This window comes from Rhinoraja longicauda, unplaced genomic scaffold (genome assembly GCF_053455715.1).
Source record: "Rhinoraja longicauda isolate Sanriku21f unplaced genomic scaffold, sRhiLon1.1 Scf000094, whole genome shotgun sequence".
In the NCBI taxonomy this organism is placed as follows: Eukaryota; Metazoa; Chordata; class Chondrichthyes; order Rajiformes; family Arhynchobatidae; genus Rhinoraja; species Rhinoraja longicauda.
Window position 1 is genome coordinate 25,662 of NW_027601312.1, and position 24,347 is coordinate 50,008.

At 40.2% G+C, this 24,347-nt stretch overlaps 1 protein-coding gene across 3 annotated transcripts in view; it reads right to left on the reverse strand.

Annotated features, from left to right (window-relative positions):
• Positions 1-612: 612 nt before the first annotated feature.
• The window catches only part of LOC144589986 (importin subunit alpha-7-like), a 61,494-nt gene continuing 37,759 nt past the window's right edge, over positions 613-24,347 (reverse strand). For 2 of the 3 annotated variants that reach the window (XM_078394902.1, XM_078394901.1), the window contains exons 6-14: positions 21,753-21,884; positions 17,034-17,122; positions 16,131-16,230; positions 15,778-15,941; positions 14,919-14,997; positions 12,232-12,357; positions 10,755-10,882; positions 6,239-6,417; positions 613-6,147 (exon numbers count right to left, since the gene is read on the reverse strand). In XM_078394902.1, the coding sequence (XP_078251028.1) occupies positions 5,960-6,147; positions 6,239-6,417; positions 10,755-10,882; positions 12,232-12,357; positions 14,919-14,997; positions 15,778-15,941; positions 16,131-16,230; positions 17,034-17,122; positions 21,753-21,884 (1,185 nt within the window). In that variant the 3' untranslated portion in view covers positions 613-5,959. Of the gene's footprint in view, positions 6,148-6,238; positions 6,418-10,754; positions 10,883-12,231; positions 12,358-14,918; positions 14,998-15,773; positions 15,942-16,130; positions 16,231-17,033; positions 17,123-21,752; positions 21,885-24,347 lie in introns of those variants that run through there. The other variant, XM_078394903.1, reaches the window with a different exon arrangement.

Consider the following 24,347-nt stretch of genomic DNA (forward strand, 5'->3'; position numbering starts at 1 on the left):
CAGGTACAGGAGCAGCAGCAGGAGCCCGGACACCAGCAGATACTGGACACCAGTTACAGCAGTACCAGCAGCAGCAAAGATACTGGACACCAAGTGCTGCAGCAGCAGCACGAGCAGCAGCGGCAGGAGCCCACCCAAAGATAACCCAGCCACCTACCAAGCCAGCACTGCCATTCAATGTGATCATGGCTGATCATCCACAATCAGTACCCCATTCCTGCTTTCTCCCCATATCCCTTGATTCCGTTAGCCTAAGAGCTAACTCTAACTCTCTCTTGAAAACATCCAGTGAATTGACCTCCGCTGCCTTCTGTGGCAGAGAATTCCACTGATTCGCAACTCTCTGAGTGAAAAGGTTTTTCCTCATCTCAGTCCTAAATGGGCTACGCCTTATTCTTAAACTGTGACCCCAGGTTCTGGGCTCCCCCAACATTGTTCCCAAAGCGCTCACCCATTGACACTTCAGTCACTTGCCTTCCCCTATTTCCTCAGAGTAGGTCAGGCTCTCCCTTGGAGGGAAATCTACATATTGCCTGAGAAAATATTCCTGAACACACTTTCACCCTATCTAAACCCTTGCAAGATTATCTGTAATAGGTAAGATACAAAATGTAGATTTGTAACAAGATTTATTTCATACTTGTACATTTACAGCGTTTAAACAAAGGAACAACATTTGTAGGTGTGTGTGTGTGTGGTGAGAGTGTGTATATGTTTAAGTACACATTCTGTTGTACTGTTCCTGTCGTCTTGCACATTCGCACTGGCATATCCATCGGCTGTCAGACATCTGAGTAGTGACGGACCCTCCCAAAATTAAATCATGGGAAAAAGAGAACCAGTTTTATTCAAGTTTTGATGCGTATTAATTTGGACATGGACATTAAATTTACAAACATCTGTAGAAGACCAAGTAAACAAAACCTTGTCATAATATGTATGAAAATAAATAGAAATACTTTTTTTGGTTATGTATTTTTAAGCTACACGTTCAAACAATTGTAAAATATTAAACCTTCTACACTTGGTTGCAAAACAGCAAATAAAAAATCCTGGTCACAGGCATCAAGAGTTGGATTTTCTCATTTGTGATTAATTCTCAATGATATTCCAAACCCACCTAATCAATGGACAAGTGCATGTAAGATTGATACTTCCCAATGTTAATATTACCCAAGTATTGTCTTTGAGGCAGTTAAGGAATAAAGAGCAGCAAGTGTCCACATATTCATTAAAAAAGTGTTCATTCAAGTAAACAAAAATTGTTCAAGACAAACCCAAATCTTCATGGACTCGCGGTCAGATTGGCACTTGTGTGAAGAAAGAACAGGAGTGCATTAGAATTTTGATTTTTTTGTTCTACAGGAAGTCTGTTATATCTTTGCAAGGAATGGCAACAAGTGCAAAAAACGTACGTAAAATAAGTGTCAGTTACAAGTTAAAAATACAAAAGTCATCGTACTTATAGCAGCCTAATGTCAGCACTTAAAAATGAGCTGTGTTGGCCAGTGGTTGCTCCACAGAATTATTCGCAGCAACAGTATTGCAAATTATAACAGCTCAAATCCATTCAAATTGAAACTCTTTCCCTGCCAAATTGCACATTTAAGCATTATATATCAAAATATCTGTAGAAAAACTGTACAAAAATCCACTCGACAAAGATGCGTTGTAACATTGAAATACTAAAGGAGAGAATCCTGACTGGAAGGCCTCAAGCAAAAATTTGCATAGTTGGCAAATGGAAGTTCTTGAATTTTGGATGACAAATTGCAGTGGCATGACATGCTACGAGTGTCAATTTCTGTTGTTTTTTTAAATTGTGTGAAATTTGCATGCAGTATCCTTGAAGGAAAATTATTTGCTGTTCTGCTCACTATTGAAACCAGAAAATCCCCAAATATCTATGGTTATAGATGCTTCTAGCATTTTAGTTAGTGAAAGCTCCATTACCAATTCATGCCACTGAAACAACAAATAGGTAACGGAATACATCAACATATGGAATATACTCAGGCACCATTTCAATTTCACAGCATCTTCACATTAAACACTTTTGTCAGCAGTAGGAATTTTGGGGCAAATGATAGTTTTGTTTTTATGAAATAATCTGCCAGTGAAATTTAAACCTAAAGTGCAGTATAGATAGCAACAAGTAAATCCATCTGTTGATGATTAAGCTCTAAATACACCATAGAGTTTGAAATAAAGGAATACATTCATCTTTGACATTGAAGCACTGTTGAGGTCAATACTACAATCTACACTTTCTTCCTGACAAAAATGAAGCATCTGAATCCAGATTGAACTTCACATTTGTAACAGAATTTAAGATTTTCATTATTGATTTTAACCATGTTTATAAAATTAGAGATCAGCATTTAAAAAAAAGAAAACGTACTCATTCTCCGCCCATCAAAAGAGCCACCCAATTCAATGTTTTCATGAGTCATTCAATAAAAGTCAGTAAAATATCCAACATATTGTACTGTTATAAAGATGAGTATAAAATGAGCATAAAGAACATTATATGGAACACAATTGTCAACTCTAGCACTGAAAAGCATTCCTACAATGAACATTTATTCACAAAATGCTGGAGTAACTCAGCAGGTCAGGCAGCATCTCGGGAGAGAAGGAATGGGTGACGTTTCGGGTCGAGACCCTTTCTTATCCTACAATGAACATGTTTAATCTTTACATGGTTCCAAGAGTGCAACAAATTTCAGTCGTCCAGTGTTTCCAATTCATGTAGAAATGCTTAAACCATCCTCAAAGATATTTTTTAAAGTCCCAACTCTTCATACCAGGTTTCTTCTTTTTATTATTTCCTTTGCTCTTTAGCAAAGACCACGAGCCAAAAGTCAACAAAATTTAATTTGAGCTGAAGACGCAAAATGTTGTTTTAATGATTCTACGCAATTGAAGAGAAAACAATCCTCCCTCAACAGGTAGAAATGAATAGCAGCTCTAATTAAAACTAAGTATGTAGTGATAGCAGGTCCTAAAGACCAAATAAGCATAAGATAGACAGAAAAAGCTGGAGTATCTCAGTGGGTCAGGCAGCATCTCTGGAGAGAAGGAATAGGTGACGTTTCAGGTCGAGACACTTCTTAAATAAGCATGATAGTTACCAGTTAAGAAAATGTTTTGAGATAATCCCAATAAAGATTATTTATTAAAATAAATTATTAAACTACAGTATGCAACCAGGTAATTTTGATGTCTAAATTTTAGTAGCTTAATCTTTGTTCTACTGTAAAATCTTTGAAAATCTGGTTCTGTGTCCATTGTTATGATGTTGAATATGTACACACCAGAAAGATTGAAACTGTCTGGTCTGAAGCATTGGAAATTGTAAGACAGTCAGTGTCACACTCGTCTGAGTGACTTGTAGTAAGAGAACCAAGTTAAATTAAACCAAGCTAACATAACATACCCGAAGGTATGATCTTTACTGCAATACATACTATGTATGTATACAATATGTATCTAATATGCTGATCCATTAGAGCTGATTTTCCAGAACTCCAACCAAAATTAAAACTATCAATTTAAAACCACACCAATTGCTCTCAAATGAAATCCCAGTTCAGAGTGGTTCTCTAATACCCGTCGTGCAATTTATCTTCCCGATACAGCTAAGCTGATCGCCACAGCAGAGGTAGAGAAAAATGGATGAACTGATTATAGAATGCAGTCTCCCAGCACACAAAAGCCCTGCTTTTCATAATGATTTGTATCTCAAATTCACGATGGAAGCCATTTCCTTTAAAACTGTAAATGTTAAACTGTAGAACGATATGCTAGTAAGTGTTTTAAAATGTGCAAATAACATCAAATCTGTTAAAATATTGACAACTATTCCCTTGCCAAAGCACCAAGGTTATCAATTTAAATTTTTTTTTAAACGTTTCCTTTTTAATAAAGTTAGTGTGAATTTTATACTTGCTTCAAGTTTTTTTTCATGTTTTCCTCCTCATATCCCAGCAAATTAAATTTCCTTTTTCCATTCCATTTTAAATCCCAAAGGTTCAATCACAGATAACGCAAGATTCAGCAGCACCTTACTCAGCTTGTAAATTCAAATCTATTTCAAATACACATGGATAAATGCTTCTTGAATCAACATGAGCATCTCCATTACATGCCTAGTTAATATCCGAGATCATAGCAAATAGGATCTAAATCCAGCTATTAACTGGATTGACAGTTTGTCTCCCAACTGCCACAAGCAGTACTTAGAGAGATAATTTTATTGTTCGAGGGAGTGAGGGAATATTGCAAAGCTTCTTCAGCAAAAATGAATTTGAATTCCCAAAGCAAAAGGTGGTACAAAAACTGTAGATAATTCCAATTATCATCCAATCTCTTTTCAAGGCAGGTGGTTTTAGCACAGTAGTTTGACATAAACCAGGAAATTGGATATTCAGGAGGCACCCCCTGAGAAAACTGAAGTAAGTTTACAAACTCAAAGGTATCCAATTGTGTTTTCAAACTTGGCATGGAGATGGCCATGTTCAGTGGTCTTATATCACATGCTTGGCAAGGGATATAAATATTTATTTTAATGTAACAGGTGAAATAAATAATGGCTGATATTCACAAGACTGCAGTGTGCAGCTTCCAGTTTACAGATTAAATACACTCAATTCCTAAACAAATCAAGTCTGCATTTTAAGCACATGATCAATAGCTGCTCCTACACAACACATGGCAAGGTTAGACACTGGAAATTTCATCAACACAGCACATAGCTTACATTTTATAGCCAACTGCATTATCAACTCATACCAAAAGCTGTGTCCTGCTTTCCCAAATCATTCCCAAAACTTGTAACACCCTTCCCTTTCAAAGAAAAATGTACCAATTATATCTGAATGTTCAAATTAAGCCATAATCAAGCAAACCTAACTTAAGTTAAAAAAAAATGCAATAACAAGGAACTGCAGATGCTGGTTTATCCCAAAGATAGACACAAAATGCTAGAGTAACTCAGCATGTCAGGCAGCATCTCTGGAGAACATGGATTGGTGACATCACCTATCCATTTTCTCTAATGCTGCTGCCTGACCTGCTGAGTTACTCCAGCCTTTTGCGTCAATCTTAAGTTTTTTTTAACACCAAAAACAGCTCTACTCGTAGCAAATATACATTTAATCTGCTCAAAATACTAATATGCCAATTCTGAATGTTGATAGGTTTCCCAAATACACTACTCTTAACCCTCCAGTCAAAATCTTGGCACCGCCCTTGATTCATGTTAATTGCAACTGATTATTTCAATAAATCTGCAAGTTCACCATGCTGAGAATTATCAGAAGCCCATACTCATTCATTTTATATTATATAACAAAGATACTGCAATATCTCAGGCTGTCATTATCCAGGTCAGCAAAGAAAAGTAACACAGGCAAAAATCCAAAGGATATTTTTTTCCAACAGTTTTTTTCCGACACCAATTGTTCAAATGGCATGTTTACTCAATAATGTAGCAAACAGTCATAAGGACTCTACAGAAACAACCTACAAATTTTACAGTTATAACATTGACTGCAAACCCACAACTTTTCTCCATAAACTTTGATACTGTTGTATTAAAGCATTCAATCCAGCAGAATTAAGATATATACTGGATTTCGACCAGCTTTATTTCTGGGAGAATTGCCTTTTACATATGCATGAGGTATGTTGCACACACAGAAAATAAATCAAGTTCCAATGTTATGGGAATTAAACAAAGGGAAGTGCAACAGTTACCCCACAACTCCTTAGACTCAAATGAAGTAGAGGGTACAACATTTTGTACCAAATTCATTTATCTCTTCAAACACTTTTTCCCTGACGGAATGAAAAAAAATTACCTCTCAATTCAACTTAATATGTGGTGGTGATTGGGACAGGGGGAGCGAGGAGGTGGGTGAGGCTGCATTTGGCTGCTTGTATTTTGCTGCACTCATTACAACTGGAAACCCTCCATAGGTGCCTCTTGTTGCTGAAATAGAAATTGTTGTGCACTTTCATCCACTTGTGGAGTAATGCTGCTGTCCTCCTCCTCCACACCAAAGTAGTGCTCAATGAGATCAAACGCCTTCTGATAGATTTCCTGATTCTCATGGCTCTGCAAAAATTCTATTTTATCGAGACCTGGGATTAAGAAATACAGTTTATTATTAGCTGTTGGTAAACAACATTCTTATTTTATAGGGAAAATAAAGTCAATTGCAACTACTCCTACCATAGGCTTCTTCAATAAGGCTACAATATGGGTTGATTCCTGTTCCATTCTGTTTTGCCTCCTGTTCTCCGAGTCTTAAGATATTCTCCAGCCCATTTAGGGCAACCTGAACTATTTTTGAGTCCATAACAGTCAGTAGATCACACAATGGCTTAATGCAACCCAAATTTACAAGGTACCTTTAAAATCAAGAGGAAAATAAACAAAAATAAATATGTACAGTTTAAAAGTTTATTGTTATTTCACAGTAGTGGATCATGTACTCGGGCTTCCAGGACATCCAGAACAAATTGGTTAAGGCACAGCTTCTCATTGTCAATATTTAAAAAACATTTATTAAAGAAAAAAATCAGAACATTTACTTATTAAATTATGTTAAATTTCTAATAATTAATTTGGTGCTTAATTTATTAACAGAATAAAAGAAAACTTATTACTATCGCTTTGCAATTTCACTTCGCCTCGCAATGGTAATTGATGTTTCTCACACATCCCTTTCCTTTCATCCATCAAAAAAGGAAGAATTCCATTCATATCCCAGGAAATGCAAAATTATTTTGCATTTAAAGAAACAATCTGCAAATTGGCAAAGTACAAAGCTTAAAAAATAAGGAAGCTGGAAAAGGGGAGAGGCAGGACCACTCCCCCCAACTTTCACCCCCAATGCCCCTGCCTTCTCTTCCCACTCCCCTATGCCCCACCTGGACACCAACCAACCCCCCACTCACTCCAACCAACCACTCACTCCAACCAATCAAACCCCCTGCCTCCCAACTCCGACAATGCCAATTTCCTCCCTCTGGCTTTACAATCCGCAACTCTTCAAACCTTGTCTCACACCTTTCTTCCTTTCTTATCTATGGCCTTTGTTCCAACCATCTGTCTATCAAAATCCCCTCTCCCTCAACCTATTTACCTGCCAGCTGTTTCTGCCTCCATCTTTTGCATCTTTCTTCTCTCTCTTCCCTTGGTCAGCCTGAAGAATGGTCTCGACCCAAAATGTCTATCTATCTATGTTCTCCAGTGATGCTGCCTGACCTGCTGAGTTATCCAGCATTCCGTGTCCCATATTCTCCTTTCTATCCTGGGCCTCCTCCATTGCCAGAGTGAACTGGAGGAACAACTTACACAACATCATCTCATGTTTCTCTTGGGTAGCTTACAATAAGTGGTATGAACATTGAATTCTCCAATTTAGATAACTACAACCCCCAAGCCCCGTCCCCCTCAGTATCTTCACTGTGCCCCACCTGGGCTCTCCGTATATCTCCACACCCCCTCCACTTCCACCTACATTCCTTCATCTAGCTTCACAATTCTCAACTCTTCAATCCTTTTGTCTAACATATACTGCATTCTCATTTCTGGCCATCATCAAACATCTGCCTATCAAACCTCAACCCCCCCCCCCCACCTGGATCCCCATATTATCTGCCATGCTTTGTCCTGTCCCTCCTCTCTTCCATCCACAATCAGTTGGAAGAATGAACAAAACTAGAAACATCACCGATCTGTGTCCTTCAGAAATGCTGCCTGACCTTTAGAGTTCAGAGATGCAGCGTGGAAGCAGGTCCTTCGGCCAGTAAGTCCACGCCAACTAACGATCATCCAAACACTAGTTCTATCCTGCACACGAGGAATCATTTATATAAGCCAGTTGACCTACAAACCTGCAAATCTTTGGAATGTGGAAGGAGGAACTTCTTTTGTCAGAGGGTAGTTTATCTGTGGACACGTCGCCACAGAGGGCTGTGGAGGTCAAGTTAGTGGATAGTTTTAAGGCAGATATAGACAAATTCTTGATTAGAACATGTGTCAAGGGTTATGGGGAGAAGGCAAGAAAATGGGATTAGGAGGCAGAGATCAGCCATGCTTGAATGGTGGAGTAGACTCGATGGGCCGATTTGCCTAATTCAACTATAACATGTGGACTCTCCATCATGACACTGTCCTCCGTGACCAAGCAATGTTGAATAATATTAGAGGGTGTCCTATCAGCAGTGCTCAGAAACGACATCAATCCTCTTCACTGTTTAGGAGAATGAGGGGCATCTTACTGAAATACAAGTTCCATAGGGTATAGGACAGACTAGATACCACCAGTGGGAGAAGGTTGAGGCAGGTACTATCATAATGCTTAAGAAACATTTAGACAGGTACATGGATAGGTTAGGTTTAGAGGGATATGGACCAAATGCGGGCAGGTGGGACTAGTATAGTTGAGGCATGTTGGTTGGCGGGGAAAAATTGGGCTGAAGGACCTGTTTTCACACTGTATGATTCTATGAAGCTCTATAACTTGAAAGAAAGAACATAGTTACTAGGTTTGGGGGAAGTCATTGACGATGCTATCAAATGACACTTACACACCAATGAAACAGTTTGATTTTCCAAGCCCATTTTGCTCCAGACCTCATTTCAGCCTTGAACCAAGCATAGATCCCAGAATTAAATTGCAGAAGTGAGGTGAGAGACACAGTTATAGTCAGGACCTCACATTACAGCTGTACAAGACCACATATGGAGTATTTATACAGTTCCCGTTGTCTTACTATCGGACGAATATCAATTAACTAGAAAGGATACACAGGAGATTGATTGATGGGGATGTTGCTGGAGCTGGATGATATGAGTTATAAGAAAACGGGGAATTACAGACCAGTTAGCCTGACATCGGTGGTGGGGAAGATGCTGGAGTCAATTATTAAAGAGGTAATAACGGTGCATTTGGATAGCAGTAAAAGGATAAGTTCAAGTCAGCATAGATTTATGAAAGGGAAATCATGCTTGACTAATCTTCTGGGATTTTTTGAGGATGTGACAAGTAAAAGAGATGAAGGGGAGCCAGTCGATGTAGTGTATCTAGACTTTCAGAAAGCCTTTGATAAGGTCCCACACGGGAGATTGGTGAGCAAAGTTAGAGCACATGGTATTGGGGGTAGGATGTTGACATGGATAGAGAATTGGTTGGCAGACAGGAAACAAAGAGTAGGAGTAAACGGGTCCTTCTCAGAATGGCAGGCAGTGGCGAGTGGAGTGCCGCAAGGCTCGGTGTTGGGGCCGCAAGTGGTTACCATATATATTAATGATTTGGACGAAGGAATTAGAAATAACACTAGCAAGTTTGCAGATGACACAAAGCTGGGTGGCAGTGTGAACTAAGAAGATGATGTTAGGTTGCACGGTGACCTGGACAGGTTGAGTGAGTGGGCAGATGCGTGGCAGATGCAGTATAATATAGATAAATGTGAGGTTATCCACTTTGGTGGCAAAAACAAGGAGGCAGGTTATTATCTCAATGGTGTCAGGTTAGGTAAGTGGGAAGTGCAGCGAGACCTGGGTGTCCTTGTACACCAGTCACCGAAAGTTGGCGTGCAGGTACAGCAGGTAGTGAAGAAAGCTAGTTGCATGTTGGCCTTCATAACGAGAGGATTTGAGTTATAGGAGTAAAGAGGTCCTTTTGCAGTTGTATAGGGCACTGGTAAGACCACATCTGGAGTATTGTGTACAGTTTTGGTCTCCTAATTTGAGGAAGGACATCCTTGTAATTGAGGCAGTGCAGCATAGGTTCACGAGATTGGTCCCTGGGATGGTGGGACTGTCATATGAGGAAAGATTGAAAAGACTAGGCTTATATTCACTGGGGTTTAGAAGGATGAGAGGGGATCTTACAGAAACATATAAAATTATAAAAGGACTGGACAAGCTAGATGCAGGAAAAATGTTCCCAATGTTGGGGGAGTCCAGAACCAGGAGCCACAGTCTTAGAATAAAGAGGAGGCCATTTAAAACTGAGAAGGAACTTTTTCACCCAGACAGTTGTGAATTTGTGGAATTCTCTGCCACAGAGGGCAGTGGAGGCGAAATCACTGGATAAATTTAAGAGAGAGTTAGATGGAGCTCTGGGGTAGTGGAATCAAAAGATATGGGGAGAAGTTGGGCACAGGTTACTGATTGTGGATGATCAGCCATGATCACAATGAATGGCGGTGCTGGCTCGAAGAGCCGAGTGGCCTCCTCCTGCACCTATTTTCTATGTTTCTTTGACAGAATGTCAAGATATTTGCCTTTTGGCAGGCATTTGGGAAACATACTTCATTGGGAAACATGCTCCAAAAAATAAGAAAAGATGTCTTCAAGGAATAAATAGACAATAGACAATAGACAATAGGTGCAGGAGTAGGCCATTCAGCCCTTCGAGCCAGCACCGCCATTCAATGCGATCATGGCTGATCACTATCAATCAGTACCCCGTTCCTGCCTTCTCCCCATACCCCCTCACTCCGCTATCCTTAAGAACTCTATCCAGCTCTCTCTTGAAAGCATCCAACGAACTGGCCTCCACTGCCTTCTGAGGCAGAGAATTCCACACCTTCACCACCCTCTGACTGAAAAAGTTCTTCCTCATCTCCGTTCTAAATGGCCTACCCCTTATTCTCAAACTGTGGCCCCTTGTTCTGGACTCCCCCAACATTGGGAGAATCGAAGAGAAAATTTGAAAGCATTAATTTCTTACTGAATCTGTTCTGGCGTTCCTCCAGATGTTGCATTTGTTATGCCCCATGCTGCTTCTTTTCTCGTCCGGAATTCTGCTTTTTGAAGTAGGTCAATAAGCACTGGAAAGATGCTTGCATCTATTACAGCCTTCAATGAGAAAGGGAAGGCAATTGTACATTTACAATAGATGATATCTATTTTCAGATGCAAAGTGCTGGAGTAAGGCAGCGGGTCAAGCAGTATCTCTGGAGAATGTGGATAGGTGATATTTCACGCATGTTCGCAACCATAAACATCACCTATCCGCATTCTCCAGAGATGTTGCCTGACTTGCTGAGTTACTCCAGAACCTTGTCTTTTTTTGTAAACCAGCATCTGCAGTTCCTTGTTTCTGCACTGTACCTATTCAGTATTATCTCTGGAATACATATTTCAGATAAAACTCTGCAACAAGATGAATGGAACATGAGAATTCTGATCACAATTAGTTGAACTACAGCAGTCTTGATTGAATACTTTTGACTGAATTCAGATGCAAGAAACCACAATCTAAATAGTGCCATCGGATGCACCTCATATATTTCTGCTAAATAATTGAAATACAGTGCTTGATTACAGTGCCTGTTTTAGCAAACCAAAAATACTTCCATTACATCTTTAGTCTTATTAGAATTTTCAATCCAACAAAAGTAAATCAGTATATAAAGGTTACAAAGTAAACAGTTTGGAAATTCACTATTACCATACTGATTTATGTAAATTTAAATGAATCCGATGGAATTGTTGTTGATTCTGCTTATTTAAATTCACTTATTTCAAGTCAAATATATGTGGGCGCACAGTGGCATAGTAGTGATAGAGTTGCTGCCTTATAGCAGCAGGGACCAGAGTTATATTCTGACTACAGGTGCTGTCTGTACGTTCTCCTTGTGACCTGCATGGGTTTTCTCCAGGTGCTCTGGTTTTCTCCCACATTCCAAAGACAAGCAGGTTTGTAGGTTAATTGGCTTTGGTAAAATTGTAAATTGTCCCTAGTGTGTAAGATAGTGCTAGTGTACGGGGTGATTGTTGGTTGGCGAGGACTCAGTCGGCCGAAGAGCCTGTTTCCATGCTTTATTTCCAAGTTTAAAGTATGCTCGACCAAGTGGACCTGTTGGGCCCAAACCTCTCCTGCATTGGTGCAGCACCCTCTCCTCCCCACTCCTCTCTCCCCACTCCATCCCCCTCCTCCCCCTACCTCCCTCCCCCTCATCCCCTCCCTCCATCCTTCCCCCCTCCCTACCTAGGAGATAGGAAATTTAAACTTTAAAATGCAAATAACTTAAAAAATATAACACCAATTTCAATGAAACTTCTTCCATTAGCACCAAAGGGACGACGGTGAGTAAGGTGGGACTAAAATTGTCATGCTATCGTGTACCGTTTTGGCTGTAGTTCAGAAACAAACAAACAAACAAACGAGAGTTTTAGTATATAGAAGATAGATATTTTTCTACCTGAATCTGGGCTCGATTCCCAGCTGTAATGTTTGAAATGGTCCAACAGGCCTCCTTTCTTATGGATTCTTTCGGACTACTTAATAAATGCAGGAGACATGGCAAAGCTGAACAATTTAATATGACCTGGCCAAAACAAAAGTAACATTCCGTAAATAAAACGTTGCATTTAAAGTGACCAGAATGTATTTTAACTCCTTTTAGATTCAGAGAATTGTACAACACAGAAAACCATGTCCATGCCAACCATCTAGGAAGTCATTTGCAACATCACAGGACTTTGGTTAAGCTGAAATTGGAATATTTTTAAAAATTCTGGTCTAAAACATTTAGTATAATTTGCGTGTTCCTTCTACTGCTACTACAAGCACAATTGTCATTGTAATGCATCACACCGTACTCGTGCGTATAACAATAAACTTGACGACTTGTATATTAACCGCTCACTGTTCTTCAAACTTCCCAGAGCTCGACCCATTCATCGTGTACATTCTGCTATATTAGACCTCCCAAAATGCATCACCTAAATTCAATCTGCAAGTTACTAGTTGATCAATACAATGTCACAGCTTTGTACAAAAAGAAACGGGGCCTATGGCCCACCTCATCTATGCCAACAATCATGCTTCTACACTAATCCCACCTGCTTGCATTTACTCCATATTCCTGTGTACTCTGCTCATTCAAGTACCTGTCCTGATGTCTTCTAAGTGTTGTTACTGTTCCTGGCTCTACTCCCTCTGGATGTTTATTCTAGATACAAACAACTCTTTATGTAAACAATTTACCCCTCATACCTTCTTTAGACCTCCTCCCTCTCACCTTAAAACCTATGTCCACTAGTTTCAGACATGCTACCATGGGAAACAGACATTGGCTATCCATTCATTCTATGCCTTTCATAATTTTATATTCAATATAATATACAAATCTCTATCTTGTCATCTCTCAGCGATCTTCACTCCAGGGAAAACAGACCTAGCTAATCCCACCTGTCTTAAAACAGAAGCCCTCCAAACCAGACAACATTCATGTGAAACTTTGGTGTATCATTTCCTGTACCATGGTGACCAGAAATGCACACAATACTCCAGAGTTTTGAACAACTGCCGCACACAACATTCCAACTCTTATATTCAGTGGCTTGATCAATGAAGGCATTGAATGCCAAAAGCCATCCTCACCAACCTGTCTTCCCATTTTCAGGCAACTGTGTATTGCTACCCCAAGACCTCTCTGTTCAGCCATCATCCCCAGGTTCCTCTATTCAGCATGTCCTGCTCTGGTTTAACTACCCAAAATGCATCACTGTGAACTTGGCAAGAGTTAAATTGCATCTGCCAATCCCTTTCCCACTTGATCGAAACCCTAACCCTAACCAAATCAAACCTGAAACACCCTTCCTCACTGTCAACTATACCTCCAATGTTGTAATCATGTGCTAATTTATCATACCACCGACATTCTCATCCCAATCATTAATATACATGACCTAGTATTGATCACACAGATTAAAGATAGTCAGCATTTCGGAGCCATTTTGCAAACTATTTGTTACCTCTCCCTGGATCCCATGTATTCTAACCTTCCAGACTAGATTACCAGGCTTGTCAAAAGCCTTGCTGAAGTTCATGTAGACAATGTCTACCCCCCTGTCCTTGACAACGCTTTTGGTGAACAATTCAAAAAACTCAATCAAATTCAATGGACTGAAACATGATCCCTGATCAATCCCTGCCATTCTAAGTGCAGATTTATCCCATCCCTCTGGACTTTTTCCAATAAATCTCAACCACTGACATTTGGCTCACCGGCCTATAATTACCTGGCTTGGTCCAGCTACCCTTAATAAAGACATCATATTTTCTCTCCTCCAAATGTCAGGCACCTCACCTGTGGCCAAGAATATATGTTTCTGCTAGAGCCACACAAATCTGCTCTCTTGGTTCCCAGAACAGACTGCAATACATCCTGATAACAACATTTAAGAGACATTAGACAGGTACATGGATAGGGAAGATATAGAGGGATATGGGCCAAATGCAGGCAGGTGGGACAAGCGAAAATAGGGCATATTGCTCGGGATGGGCAAGTTGGGCTGAAGAGGCTCTTTACGTGCTCTTTGACTATGACTATCCTGGGAATCTATCTACCGTTACAATATCTAAGGCATCCTTCTTATTCATATCATTTTTTTGAATATTTCTGACCCCGCTTTGATAACCTACAATTATGTCTTCCTCCTTAATAAATGGTCAAAATTATTCATTTAAGACCTCACTCGTATCTTCAAACTCAGACTGCTTCTTTGTTCCCTCTTGGGCCCCACTCTTTCCCTGGTCTCCCTCTAGCCCTTAATGTACTTCTAAATGTCTTGGTATTTCCGTATCTCGACTGCTAGTGATACTATGTAGCCTCTCTTTACCTTCCTATGTTCTGTCTTATGACCTGCTTACACATTCTATACTCCTTAAGAGATCTTCTTAATTCACAAAATTCTCAAAAGGAACGAGACTTTTAGCAAAAAGGCAAAATAAAAAGTCAGTCTCGCAACCTAAAGCAAGTGGGTGAATTTCACCAAATTGTCTTTTGCTTTGAGAATTGCAACAATATTGTAACAGTTTAATTACTGACTTTAAATGAAAGCTACAATTGCCTCTAAACTCACACAACTATGATGCACCTACCTGTGTCTGGACATCATCACCAGTCACTATGTTACCTACAGCTCTTAATGCTGGTGATGCAACTTTGTAATCATTGTGCCTGTAAGAAATGCACAAAAAACGATCAGAAATTCTGCATCCAACAGGCTAACGGGCTATTTCATACGTCAGAGTAATCAGGATTCATTGCTTGGTATGTCTCCTTCCAGTAATTATTTCTAAAATTATTTCTTGCTTCAAGTATAGCAAGTTACAAAATAAATGCAAAACACAGCACATGTTTTGAATTTGAAATAAAAACAATGCCAGGAATACGTAGCAGGTCAGGCATCAGGCGAGAGAAAACCAGTTAACATTACTGATAATCTTTCATGTTCGACTTAATACATTAACTGTTTCGCTGTTCACAGATACCGTCTGACTTGCTAAGTATTTCCAGCATCATTATTTAAGGCACAGACCAATGTAGGAGGCAGTCTGGCAGAACATTCCAGAGAGGCAATTTCCAGATCTTAGTAATGTTGGGGATAGGGTAGAGATTTTATTGCAACTTTCATATCTCTCACCTTTCTAAAACTGAGAGAAATAAGCCATTAAACAAACCGTCAGCTGCAAAAGGAATCATGCAATGTAATTATGCCACATAAGCAGAAAATACAATGTACATTTACAAATCTGTTATAAGTGAGTTAAATTTGGTGAGTTTAATTTAATGATAAGGGAAAATAAACTGGCGAAGTACTCCAATAATTGTTTTTCCTTGCAAGCTTCTAATTGAAACCACAAATCATTTCACATTGACATTCTGGACTTTGCTAGGCCAGCTAAAATATTAAACAGACCATGAAAGAAAGTACCGTCACACAGTGAATAAACTCACATTAAGAGTTCCACCAATCGTCTGCAAATCCCAGAGTCAATAACAGATTGAATTTTTTCATTGGGTCCATCTGACAAGTATGACAATGCCCAACAAGCATCTGCAAGTAAGTCAGGATCACTGCTGAACAATAATCTGGACAGCACTGCTAAACACGGGGATACCTGCAAGTAAAAATGGAGGTCTTTTCATTTTAGCTACTTTGTACATTGAATACTGTATATGTTAAAAGCATTGAAATTATCCATCCATTCCTGACAATAGCCTGTCAATTACAAAAGTAAAGCACAGCTCGGAAGTATTGAAGTTGCAGGTCATAGTGATGCAAGTGCATTTTAAAGGAGCATATTTACCTTCTCAAAATCAGGAGGTGGATTTTTCCCTCGACATAAGTTGGACAGAGCCCAAACAGCGTTTCTTGTCATTGTGAGTCTATTAGATTTTGTCAATAATCTGCAAGAGAAAACAAATTACACACACACAATTTTGTAGCTATTAACATCAGGATCCTGAACAGCACTGATGTACAAGAGGGATCTAGGGGTCCAAATCCATAGTTCCCTGAAAGTAGCAATACAAGTAGATAGGTTGGTAAAGGTGGCACATGCTATGCTTGCTTTCATCGGCCACGTAGTTATGATGCAGCTTTATTAAACTTTGGTTCGGTTACATTTAGAGTAAGTAATATATGCAGTTCAGGTCACCCCATCACGGGTGGGATACGGAGATTTGGAGAGGGTGCATAAGAGGTGTAGGGCAAGTTTTTGTCGGGGTGGAGGTGGAACCAGAGACGATTGTGGCGTTTAAGAAGTTTTTAGATCGGAATATGAGTAAGCAAGGTATGTGAGGTTAGAGACGTGACTAGTTTATGCTGGCATCATGTCTGGCCCAGACATTGGGGCCAGAGGGCCGGTTCTACATTTTATAGTCTATTGTAATTATCAGATTACTATAAAACAGCATGTTGTAAACAAGAACATATCCTCAAGTTTAAAGAGGAAAATTACATTTCACGTGGACCAGAAAAGTTACTTCATAAAAATGTTGCTGTATGACTCCATGATAACCCCACACAGCTTTGTGTCCTAATATTTCAATAGATGTCCCTTTCCACAAGTGTTATTGCATCTCAATCCCTGATCCAAGAAGTCCAATTACATTATTTTATGTACAATTTGACTAAATAAAAACTCAAACTTTCAACCATAAATTTTGTAATGAAATTCACTGGCCTAGAGACAAATGCAAATACTTACTGTAACAAAGGTGGAAGGATCCCACAATGAAGCACAAAGTCCCTGCACACTGCACTGTCACCTGCAATGTTTCCCAAGGCCCAAACTGCCTAGGAAATAAATTCAAACTTTAAAGAACAAGATAAACACTTTATTAAAAGACAGCCATGTTCTAGAAAGGTGCAGAAAGAGCAATGGCACAACTGTCTTCTGTACTAAAAGGAATACAAAAAATGGACGGGAACTCCGCAAACAATTGAACGAGTTTATGAATTCAAAAAGCCTATCAAGACTGTCCTGGACATTTTCTAGAATACCAGAAATTCAGTTACATGGAAAGATGAGTGGACCCAAAATTAAAAACAAAAAATGCTGTGTAAAGAGAAATACTGTAGAGTTAATGTTTCAGGGAAAGTGAGAATACAAGTCAATTCTAGTGGACAGTGGCTGGAAGAGGGATGGGACAAAGGGAATATCTCTGACAGAATGAGGCCAGAGTTACTGAAGTTATAGGCTGTTTTGTTGATGGAGTCATGAGGGCAGTTAAAGAAAGAGCGAGAGAGATTATACATACACAAGGAGATATGTTAAAGCCGTGAAATTCAAGTCAAACTGTTGTTGAGACGTTATCTGAAATTGCTCAATTAGATATTGTTCCAAAGGCTGCAATGTGAGCAGTGTGAAGGGGTGAAGTAAAAGAGAGGTTACATCTCCTGCAGTTCCATGGGACAGTGCTGTGCAGAGGACAATGGTGAGTGTTGATGGACAAACAGGCGAGAGAATTGCAAAATAAACAATTCATGAGTTCTGAGGAAGGGTCACCGACCCAAAATGGACACTTTTCAGATACTGTGTGACCAGCTAAATTCTTCAGGTATCTGAGAAAGTCTTGTTTATTCCTAGCCCATTTCTTCTTTTCCAACCAATTTGCCAACATATTGTAGTATATTACCCGATTCAACATGTTTTAAGTAGCTATTATCAGACAAATGAACCATCCTATCACCAACTAGAGCAGTCCTGACCAACCATCTACCTCATTGGAGAACTTCAGACTATCTTTAATCGGACTTTACCTTGCACTAAACGTTATTCCCTTTATCCTGTATCTGTACATTGTGGACAGCTTGATTGTAATAATGTATAGTCTTTCTGCTGACTGGATAGCACGCAATAAACATAGAAACATAGAAAAATAGGTGGAGTAGGCCATTCGGCCCTTCGAGCCTTGACAAGGGTCATGGCTGATCAACTAAAATCAGTACCCCGTTCCTGCTTTTTCCCCATATCCCTTGGTTCATTTAGCCCAAAGAGCTAAATCTAATTCTCTCATGAAAACAAGAAAAGCTTTTCACTGGTAGACACAAAATGCTAGATTAACTCAGTGGGACAGGCAGCATCTCTGCAAAGAAGGAATGGGTGACATTATGGGTCGCGACCCTTCTTCAGACTTCTTGACCCGACATGTCACCCATTCCTTCTCTCCAGAGATGTTGCCTGTCCCGCTGAGTTACTCCAGCATTTTGTGAAACGTCACCCATTCCTTTTCTCCAGAGATGCTGCCCGTCCCACTGAGTTACTCCAGCATTTTGTGTCTACCTTCGATTTAAACCAGCATCTGCAGTTCTTTCCTAAAACTTTCCACTGTATCAGTACATGTGACAATAAACAAAACTAAACTAATTCTGCACAGTAACCTCTTATGCGGGAGATCAACAAAACTTGTCTGAAAATTAAAATAAATAACAAATTCTTTTTAGTTTTCTACCAGTTACATCTTCAAAACACTCCAAGTTTGTCAAGCATAAATTCACTTTCATGAGTCTACACAATCTAATTATTTTGGTATTTTCTAAGTGTCTTCTCATCACATTTGTTATGATCCCAAGACATGTGAAAAGTACATCCAGAGTAGTTCCCTTTAGAGGTCATAGGGGTAAACTACATGTGGAGCCAGTTCATGCAGATGAAGTCCCTTGACAAGGATGGAGATGCTGCATGTGCATCTTTGCCTACATAGTGGTGAGGGAGATGCAAGAACATGTGTAGCACTTCCTACCATTGAAGGGGGAAGTGATGACCAGGATTGCACGAAGGATAAAAGGGGCGGGATGGAGAAGGTCTGGCTAGGATGAGATCTTGTGGCAGCTAGTGGTAGAGGTTGGTGGGGTAAAGGTTGGTGTTGTGGGTAGCAAAGAAGGTTGTTCAAGGCTACAGCAGGTTATAGATCCGATGGAAAGTTGGGCAGAACATTGACAGATGAAATTTAATCCCAATAAGTGATGAGAGTATTTTGGGAAGCCAAATAAGGGTAGGATATACAAAATATGGTAAATAGTAGAAAAATGTTATCACAGATGGACAGGATGGCAAGGACGGTCCGGGCACCGAATATCAAAGTTGGGGTGTTATCTTACAATTTTGTTCTACGCACTATCATGGTCTAATCCACTTACAATAACTGATCATTTATGATATATTTATTTTTGTTGTGTTGCGTCCAATGTGCCTGTAAAGCTGCAACAAGCAAGATTTTCATTGTTCCAGTCAGCATGGATTTATGAAGGGGAAATTCTGCTTGACTAATCTTCTGGAATCTTTTGAGGATGTGATAAGTAAAATGGATGAAGGAGAGCCAGTGGATGTAGTGTACGGTGTCTGGACTTTCAGAAAGCCTTTGATAAGGTCCCACACAGGAGATTAGTGACCAAAATTAGAGCACATGGTATTGGGGGAAGGGTATTGACATGGATAGAGAATTGGTTGGCAGATAGGAAACAAAGAGTAGGAATAAACGGGTCCCTGTCAGAATGGCAGGCAGAGGCGGGTGGAGTGCCGTAAGACTCGGTGCTGGGGCCGCAACTATTTACAATATATATTAATGATTTAGATAATGGAATTAAAAATAACACTAGCAAATTTGCAGATGACACAAAGCTGGGTGGCAGTGTGAACTGCGAAGAGGATGCTAGGAGGTTGCAGGGTGACTTGGACAGGTTGAGTGAGTGGGCAGATGCAGTATAATGTAGATAAATGTGAGGTTATACACTTTGGCAGCAAGAACAAGGAGGCAGATTATTATCTCAATGGTGTCAGATTAGGAAAAATGGAAGTGCAACGAGACCTGGGTGTCCTTGTACATCAGTCACTGAAAGTAAACATGCAGGTACAGCAAGCAGTGAAGAAAGATAATGGCTTGTTGGCCTTCATAACGAGAGGATTTGAGTATAGGAGTAAACAGGTCCTTCTGCAGTTGTACACGGCCCTGGTGACACCACATTTGGAGCTTGGTGTGCAGTTTTGGTCACCTAATTTGAGGAAGGACATCCTTGCTATTGAGGGAGTGCAGCGTAGGTTCACGAGGTTAATCCCCACGATGGTGGAACTGTCATATGAGGAAAGATTGGAAAGTCTGGGCTTGTATTCAATGGAATTTAGAAGGATGAGAGGGGATCTTACAGAAACATATAAAATTATAAAAGGACTGGACAAGCTAGATGCAGGAAAAATGTTCCCAATGTTGGGGGAGTCCAGAACCAGGGGTCACAGTCTAAGAATAAAAGGAAGGCCACTTAAAAACTGATGCGAAAAAACGTTTTCACCCAGAGAGTTGTGAATTTATGGAATTCTCTGCCACAGAAGGCAGTAGAGACCAATTCACTGGATGAATTTAAAAGAGAGTTAGATAGAGCTCCTGCGGCTAGCTGAATCAAGGGGTATGGGGAGAAGGCAGGCACAGGTTACTGATTTGGATGATCAGCCATGATCACAATGGCGGTGCTGGCTCGAAGGGCCGAATGGCCTTCTCTTGCACCTATTTTCTATGTATCTATCTATGCATCGAGTTCATATCCGGTGTGGATGACAAATAAGTACTCTTGAACTTTATAAAGCACTGGTTACACAGCATTTGGGGTATTGTGTGCAGCTCTGGTCACCATATTATCAGAAGGATGTGGCTGCACTGGAGTGTACAGAAGTGGTTTACCAGCCTTTTGCGTGAATTGCTGGACTTTAGTTATGGGGAGACCTTGGATAGGCTGGGTTTGTTTTCCCTGCAGCAATAGAAGCTAAATGGCGGCCTAGTAATAGTAATATAAGATTACAAGAAGCATAGATAGAGTAGTCAAACTCTATTCCCCAAAATAGAGGTATCAAAAACAAGAGGGTAAAGACAAGTTGAGAGGAAGGCGTTTTAAAGGCGATTGGAGGGGAAGGTCTTTTTTTAAGCATGAAGAATGATTGATCTAGCTCCCTCTGTCAGAGGAGGAGGAGTAATAAAATACGATGATCATATTTAAGAGATATTTCGATAGACACTTGGAATAGGCAAGATGAATGCAGGCAAATTAGATCAATATAGATGGATACAAAGGTCAGCATTGATGTGGTGGGTAAAGCCCCATTTCTGTGCTGTAAAACTCTATTAGACTAACAATTGTTATCAGTAACAGAAGAACCAATAGCAAGGAGTCCTGATCAAAGGATTGGTAGAGATTCAATATCAACTTTCAAAGAGAGACTGGACACACATGCTTCAAAAGGAAAATGGAAGACTTGGGAATTCGCTAAGTTTCATGGGAAGGAGATAGTCAGTGGCCTTATAGAAGATATTTGATCTTTGTCATGGGAATACTTGGTTAATGATGTCCTTCAGGACTCACAAATATCAACATTGAAAAAACAATACTTGGTCTTTCCGGTGCAAAAATTCTGGTTGAAATGGAAAAGGCATCTTACCTGTTCTTGAACATCCTCAAACTCAGAGTTTAGTAGCTTAATAAAAATGGGCACAGCACCAGCCTCTATGACCACCTTGGTCTGGAGAGATGTTCCTGACGCAATATTTGTCAAAGCCCACGCTGCTTCAAACTTGAAAAGAAAAACAAAGTGAAAACCAACAAGTCAATATATCCTCCCAGTATCAACCTTGTCAAGGCTTCAAAGAATTTTGTACATTTCAATGAAGTCACATCTCATTCATCTAAATTTGAGCATATCACCCTGACACCGGTGAACATCCAGTGAATGGACATCGAGAGGGTGGATTCCTATAAGTACCTGGGTGTTTACCTCAATAATAAATTGGACTGGACCGAAAACACCGATGCGCTATACAGAAAGGGCCAGAACAGACTTTATCTGCTAAGGAGACAGGTCCTTTGGAGTGCAGGGGACACTCCTAAGGATCTTCTACAACACGGTGGTTGCATCGGCCATTTTCTATGGAGTGGTCTGCTGGAGCAGCAGCATCTCAGCGGCGGAAGGGAAGAGACTCGACAACCTGGTCAGGAAGGCCAGCTCTGTCCTGGGTTGCCCCCTCGACTCAGTGCAGGTGGTGGGAGAGAGGAGGATGATGGCAAAGTTAACATCGCTGTTGGACGACTCCTCCAACGCCATGCAGGACACTGTCACTGCACTGAGTAGCTCCTTCAGTGACAGACTCCTTCACCCCAAGTGCGTGAAGGAGAGATATAGGAGGTCCTTCCTTCCCACTGCTGTGAGACTGCACAACCAGCACTGCTCCCAGCAGACGAGTCAACAGTAATAGTTAAGAACACACAGAAAACTGATGACAATTTATCCTTGTCTTTACTTTTATTTATAATGAATGATCTCTTGCTATCCACTTCGTTGCTGTAACACTGTAAATCTCCGGTGTGGGATGAATAAAGGAATATATTATTACATGAGCCGACATCCTAATGCCTCATGTGCCAACCCTGCCATCTCACAGCCAATCCCACCAGTGATGTGCTCACTCTGTAGAAAGTGTGTTCTCTTTTAAGAAAGGAGATTAACTTTGTGCACAATCCTCCAGATGTGGTTTCACCAAGGCCCAGTTGGCTGCACATTGCTCTTCAGTACCTTGTGTACAAGAAATTTTGCACTCATTTGAACATTAACATTTCCCCATCTCTCATCATGTAAAATCTATGTGTCATTTCTTTTTTTATCTACAGATGTGGATAACCTCACATTTTTCTACATCATTCTCCATCTACCACATTGCTGTTGGTGCAGCTAGAAAGTCGCATCTCCTTGTTATCTCGTCCCGTCTTCACCATGAGCAGGATTTGTCCATTCCGAATGGTTTGGGACTTCCTTCCCTCTGTTCAAACCTTGTGCTTTAATCAATATTGGGTCATTCCCCAATTTTATTATTGAAGCTTTTTTTAAATTCTTGCCTCCTGTGCTCCAGCATAAGTCTCTAATAATGGCCATAAGTCTCTAATAATCTCCTTCCTTCTCTCCCGAGATGCTGCCTGACCTGCTGAGTTACTCCAGCATTTTGTGAATAAATCGATTTGTACCAGCATCTGCAGTTATTTTCTTATAATATAAGTCTCTAATGCTGTTCCTGTACGGCACCTAACATTGGCATTATTAAGTCTCATTTTCCAAGCTACGATGTTGTGTGACTTCAGGTAGTGATGTACTGATGCATCTGCTATTCATTTATCAGCCATGCTTGAATATTGTCTGGTTTTAGACTTTTTTCTTTAGACTTTAGAGATACAGCATGGAAACAGGCCCTTCGGCCCACTGACCAGCTATCACCATGTACACTAGGGACAATTTACAATTTTTTACCAAAGCCAATTAACCTTCAAATCTGTACGTCTTTGGAGTGTGTGAGGAAACCGAAGCACCCAGAGAAAACCCACACAGGTCACAGGGAGAATGTACAAACTCCATTCACATAGCACCTGTAGTCAGGATCGAACCTAGGACTCTGGCGCTGTAAGGCAGCAGCTCTACTGCTATACCATTGTGCTGCCCTACGTTGCAGAGAAAATAGCTTCTACATCTAGCCAACCATTTGAAGAATTATTCTGCCCACAGAGAGCAAGACAAATTCAATCTTGCCAAATTATAACTTCAGTAAATACACTGTCTATTCAAAGGGATAGAAAGTATTACCAACATTACATTCTCCAGCACTGAATAATCTATTAATTGATCCCCTTCTAGTTCTCCCTGAACAATTAAGTGTATAAAACATCGGTGTGCCCATTTACCACATATAGGTCTGGTCACTACCTAGAAAGGTGGTGTTAAAATTGTGTCTAAATCTACCTTAAGTCTAAATACTGCAGATTGTTAGGAGTAGTTCAGAGGGATATGGGCCAAACACAGGAAAATGGGACTAGCTTAGATATTGCATCTTGATTGACAGGAATGGGTTGGGCGGTTTCTGTGTGTATAACTTTATGATAGGTCAGGAATGTCACAGCACAACTTTATAAAACATTGGTTTGGCCACAACTACAGTGCTTTGTATAGTTCTTGCTATCATATGTAGAAGGACGGATGTGATTGCACTGGAAAGCA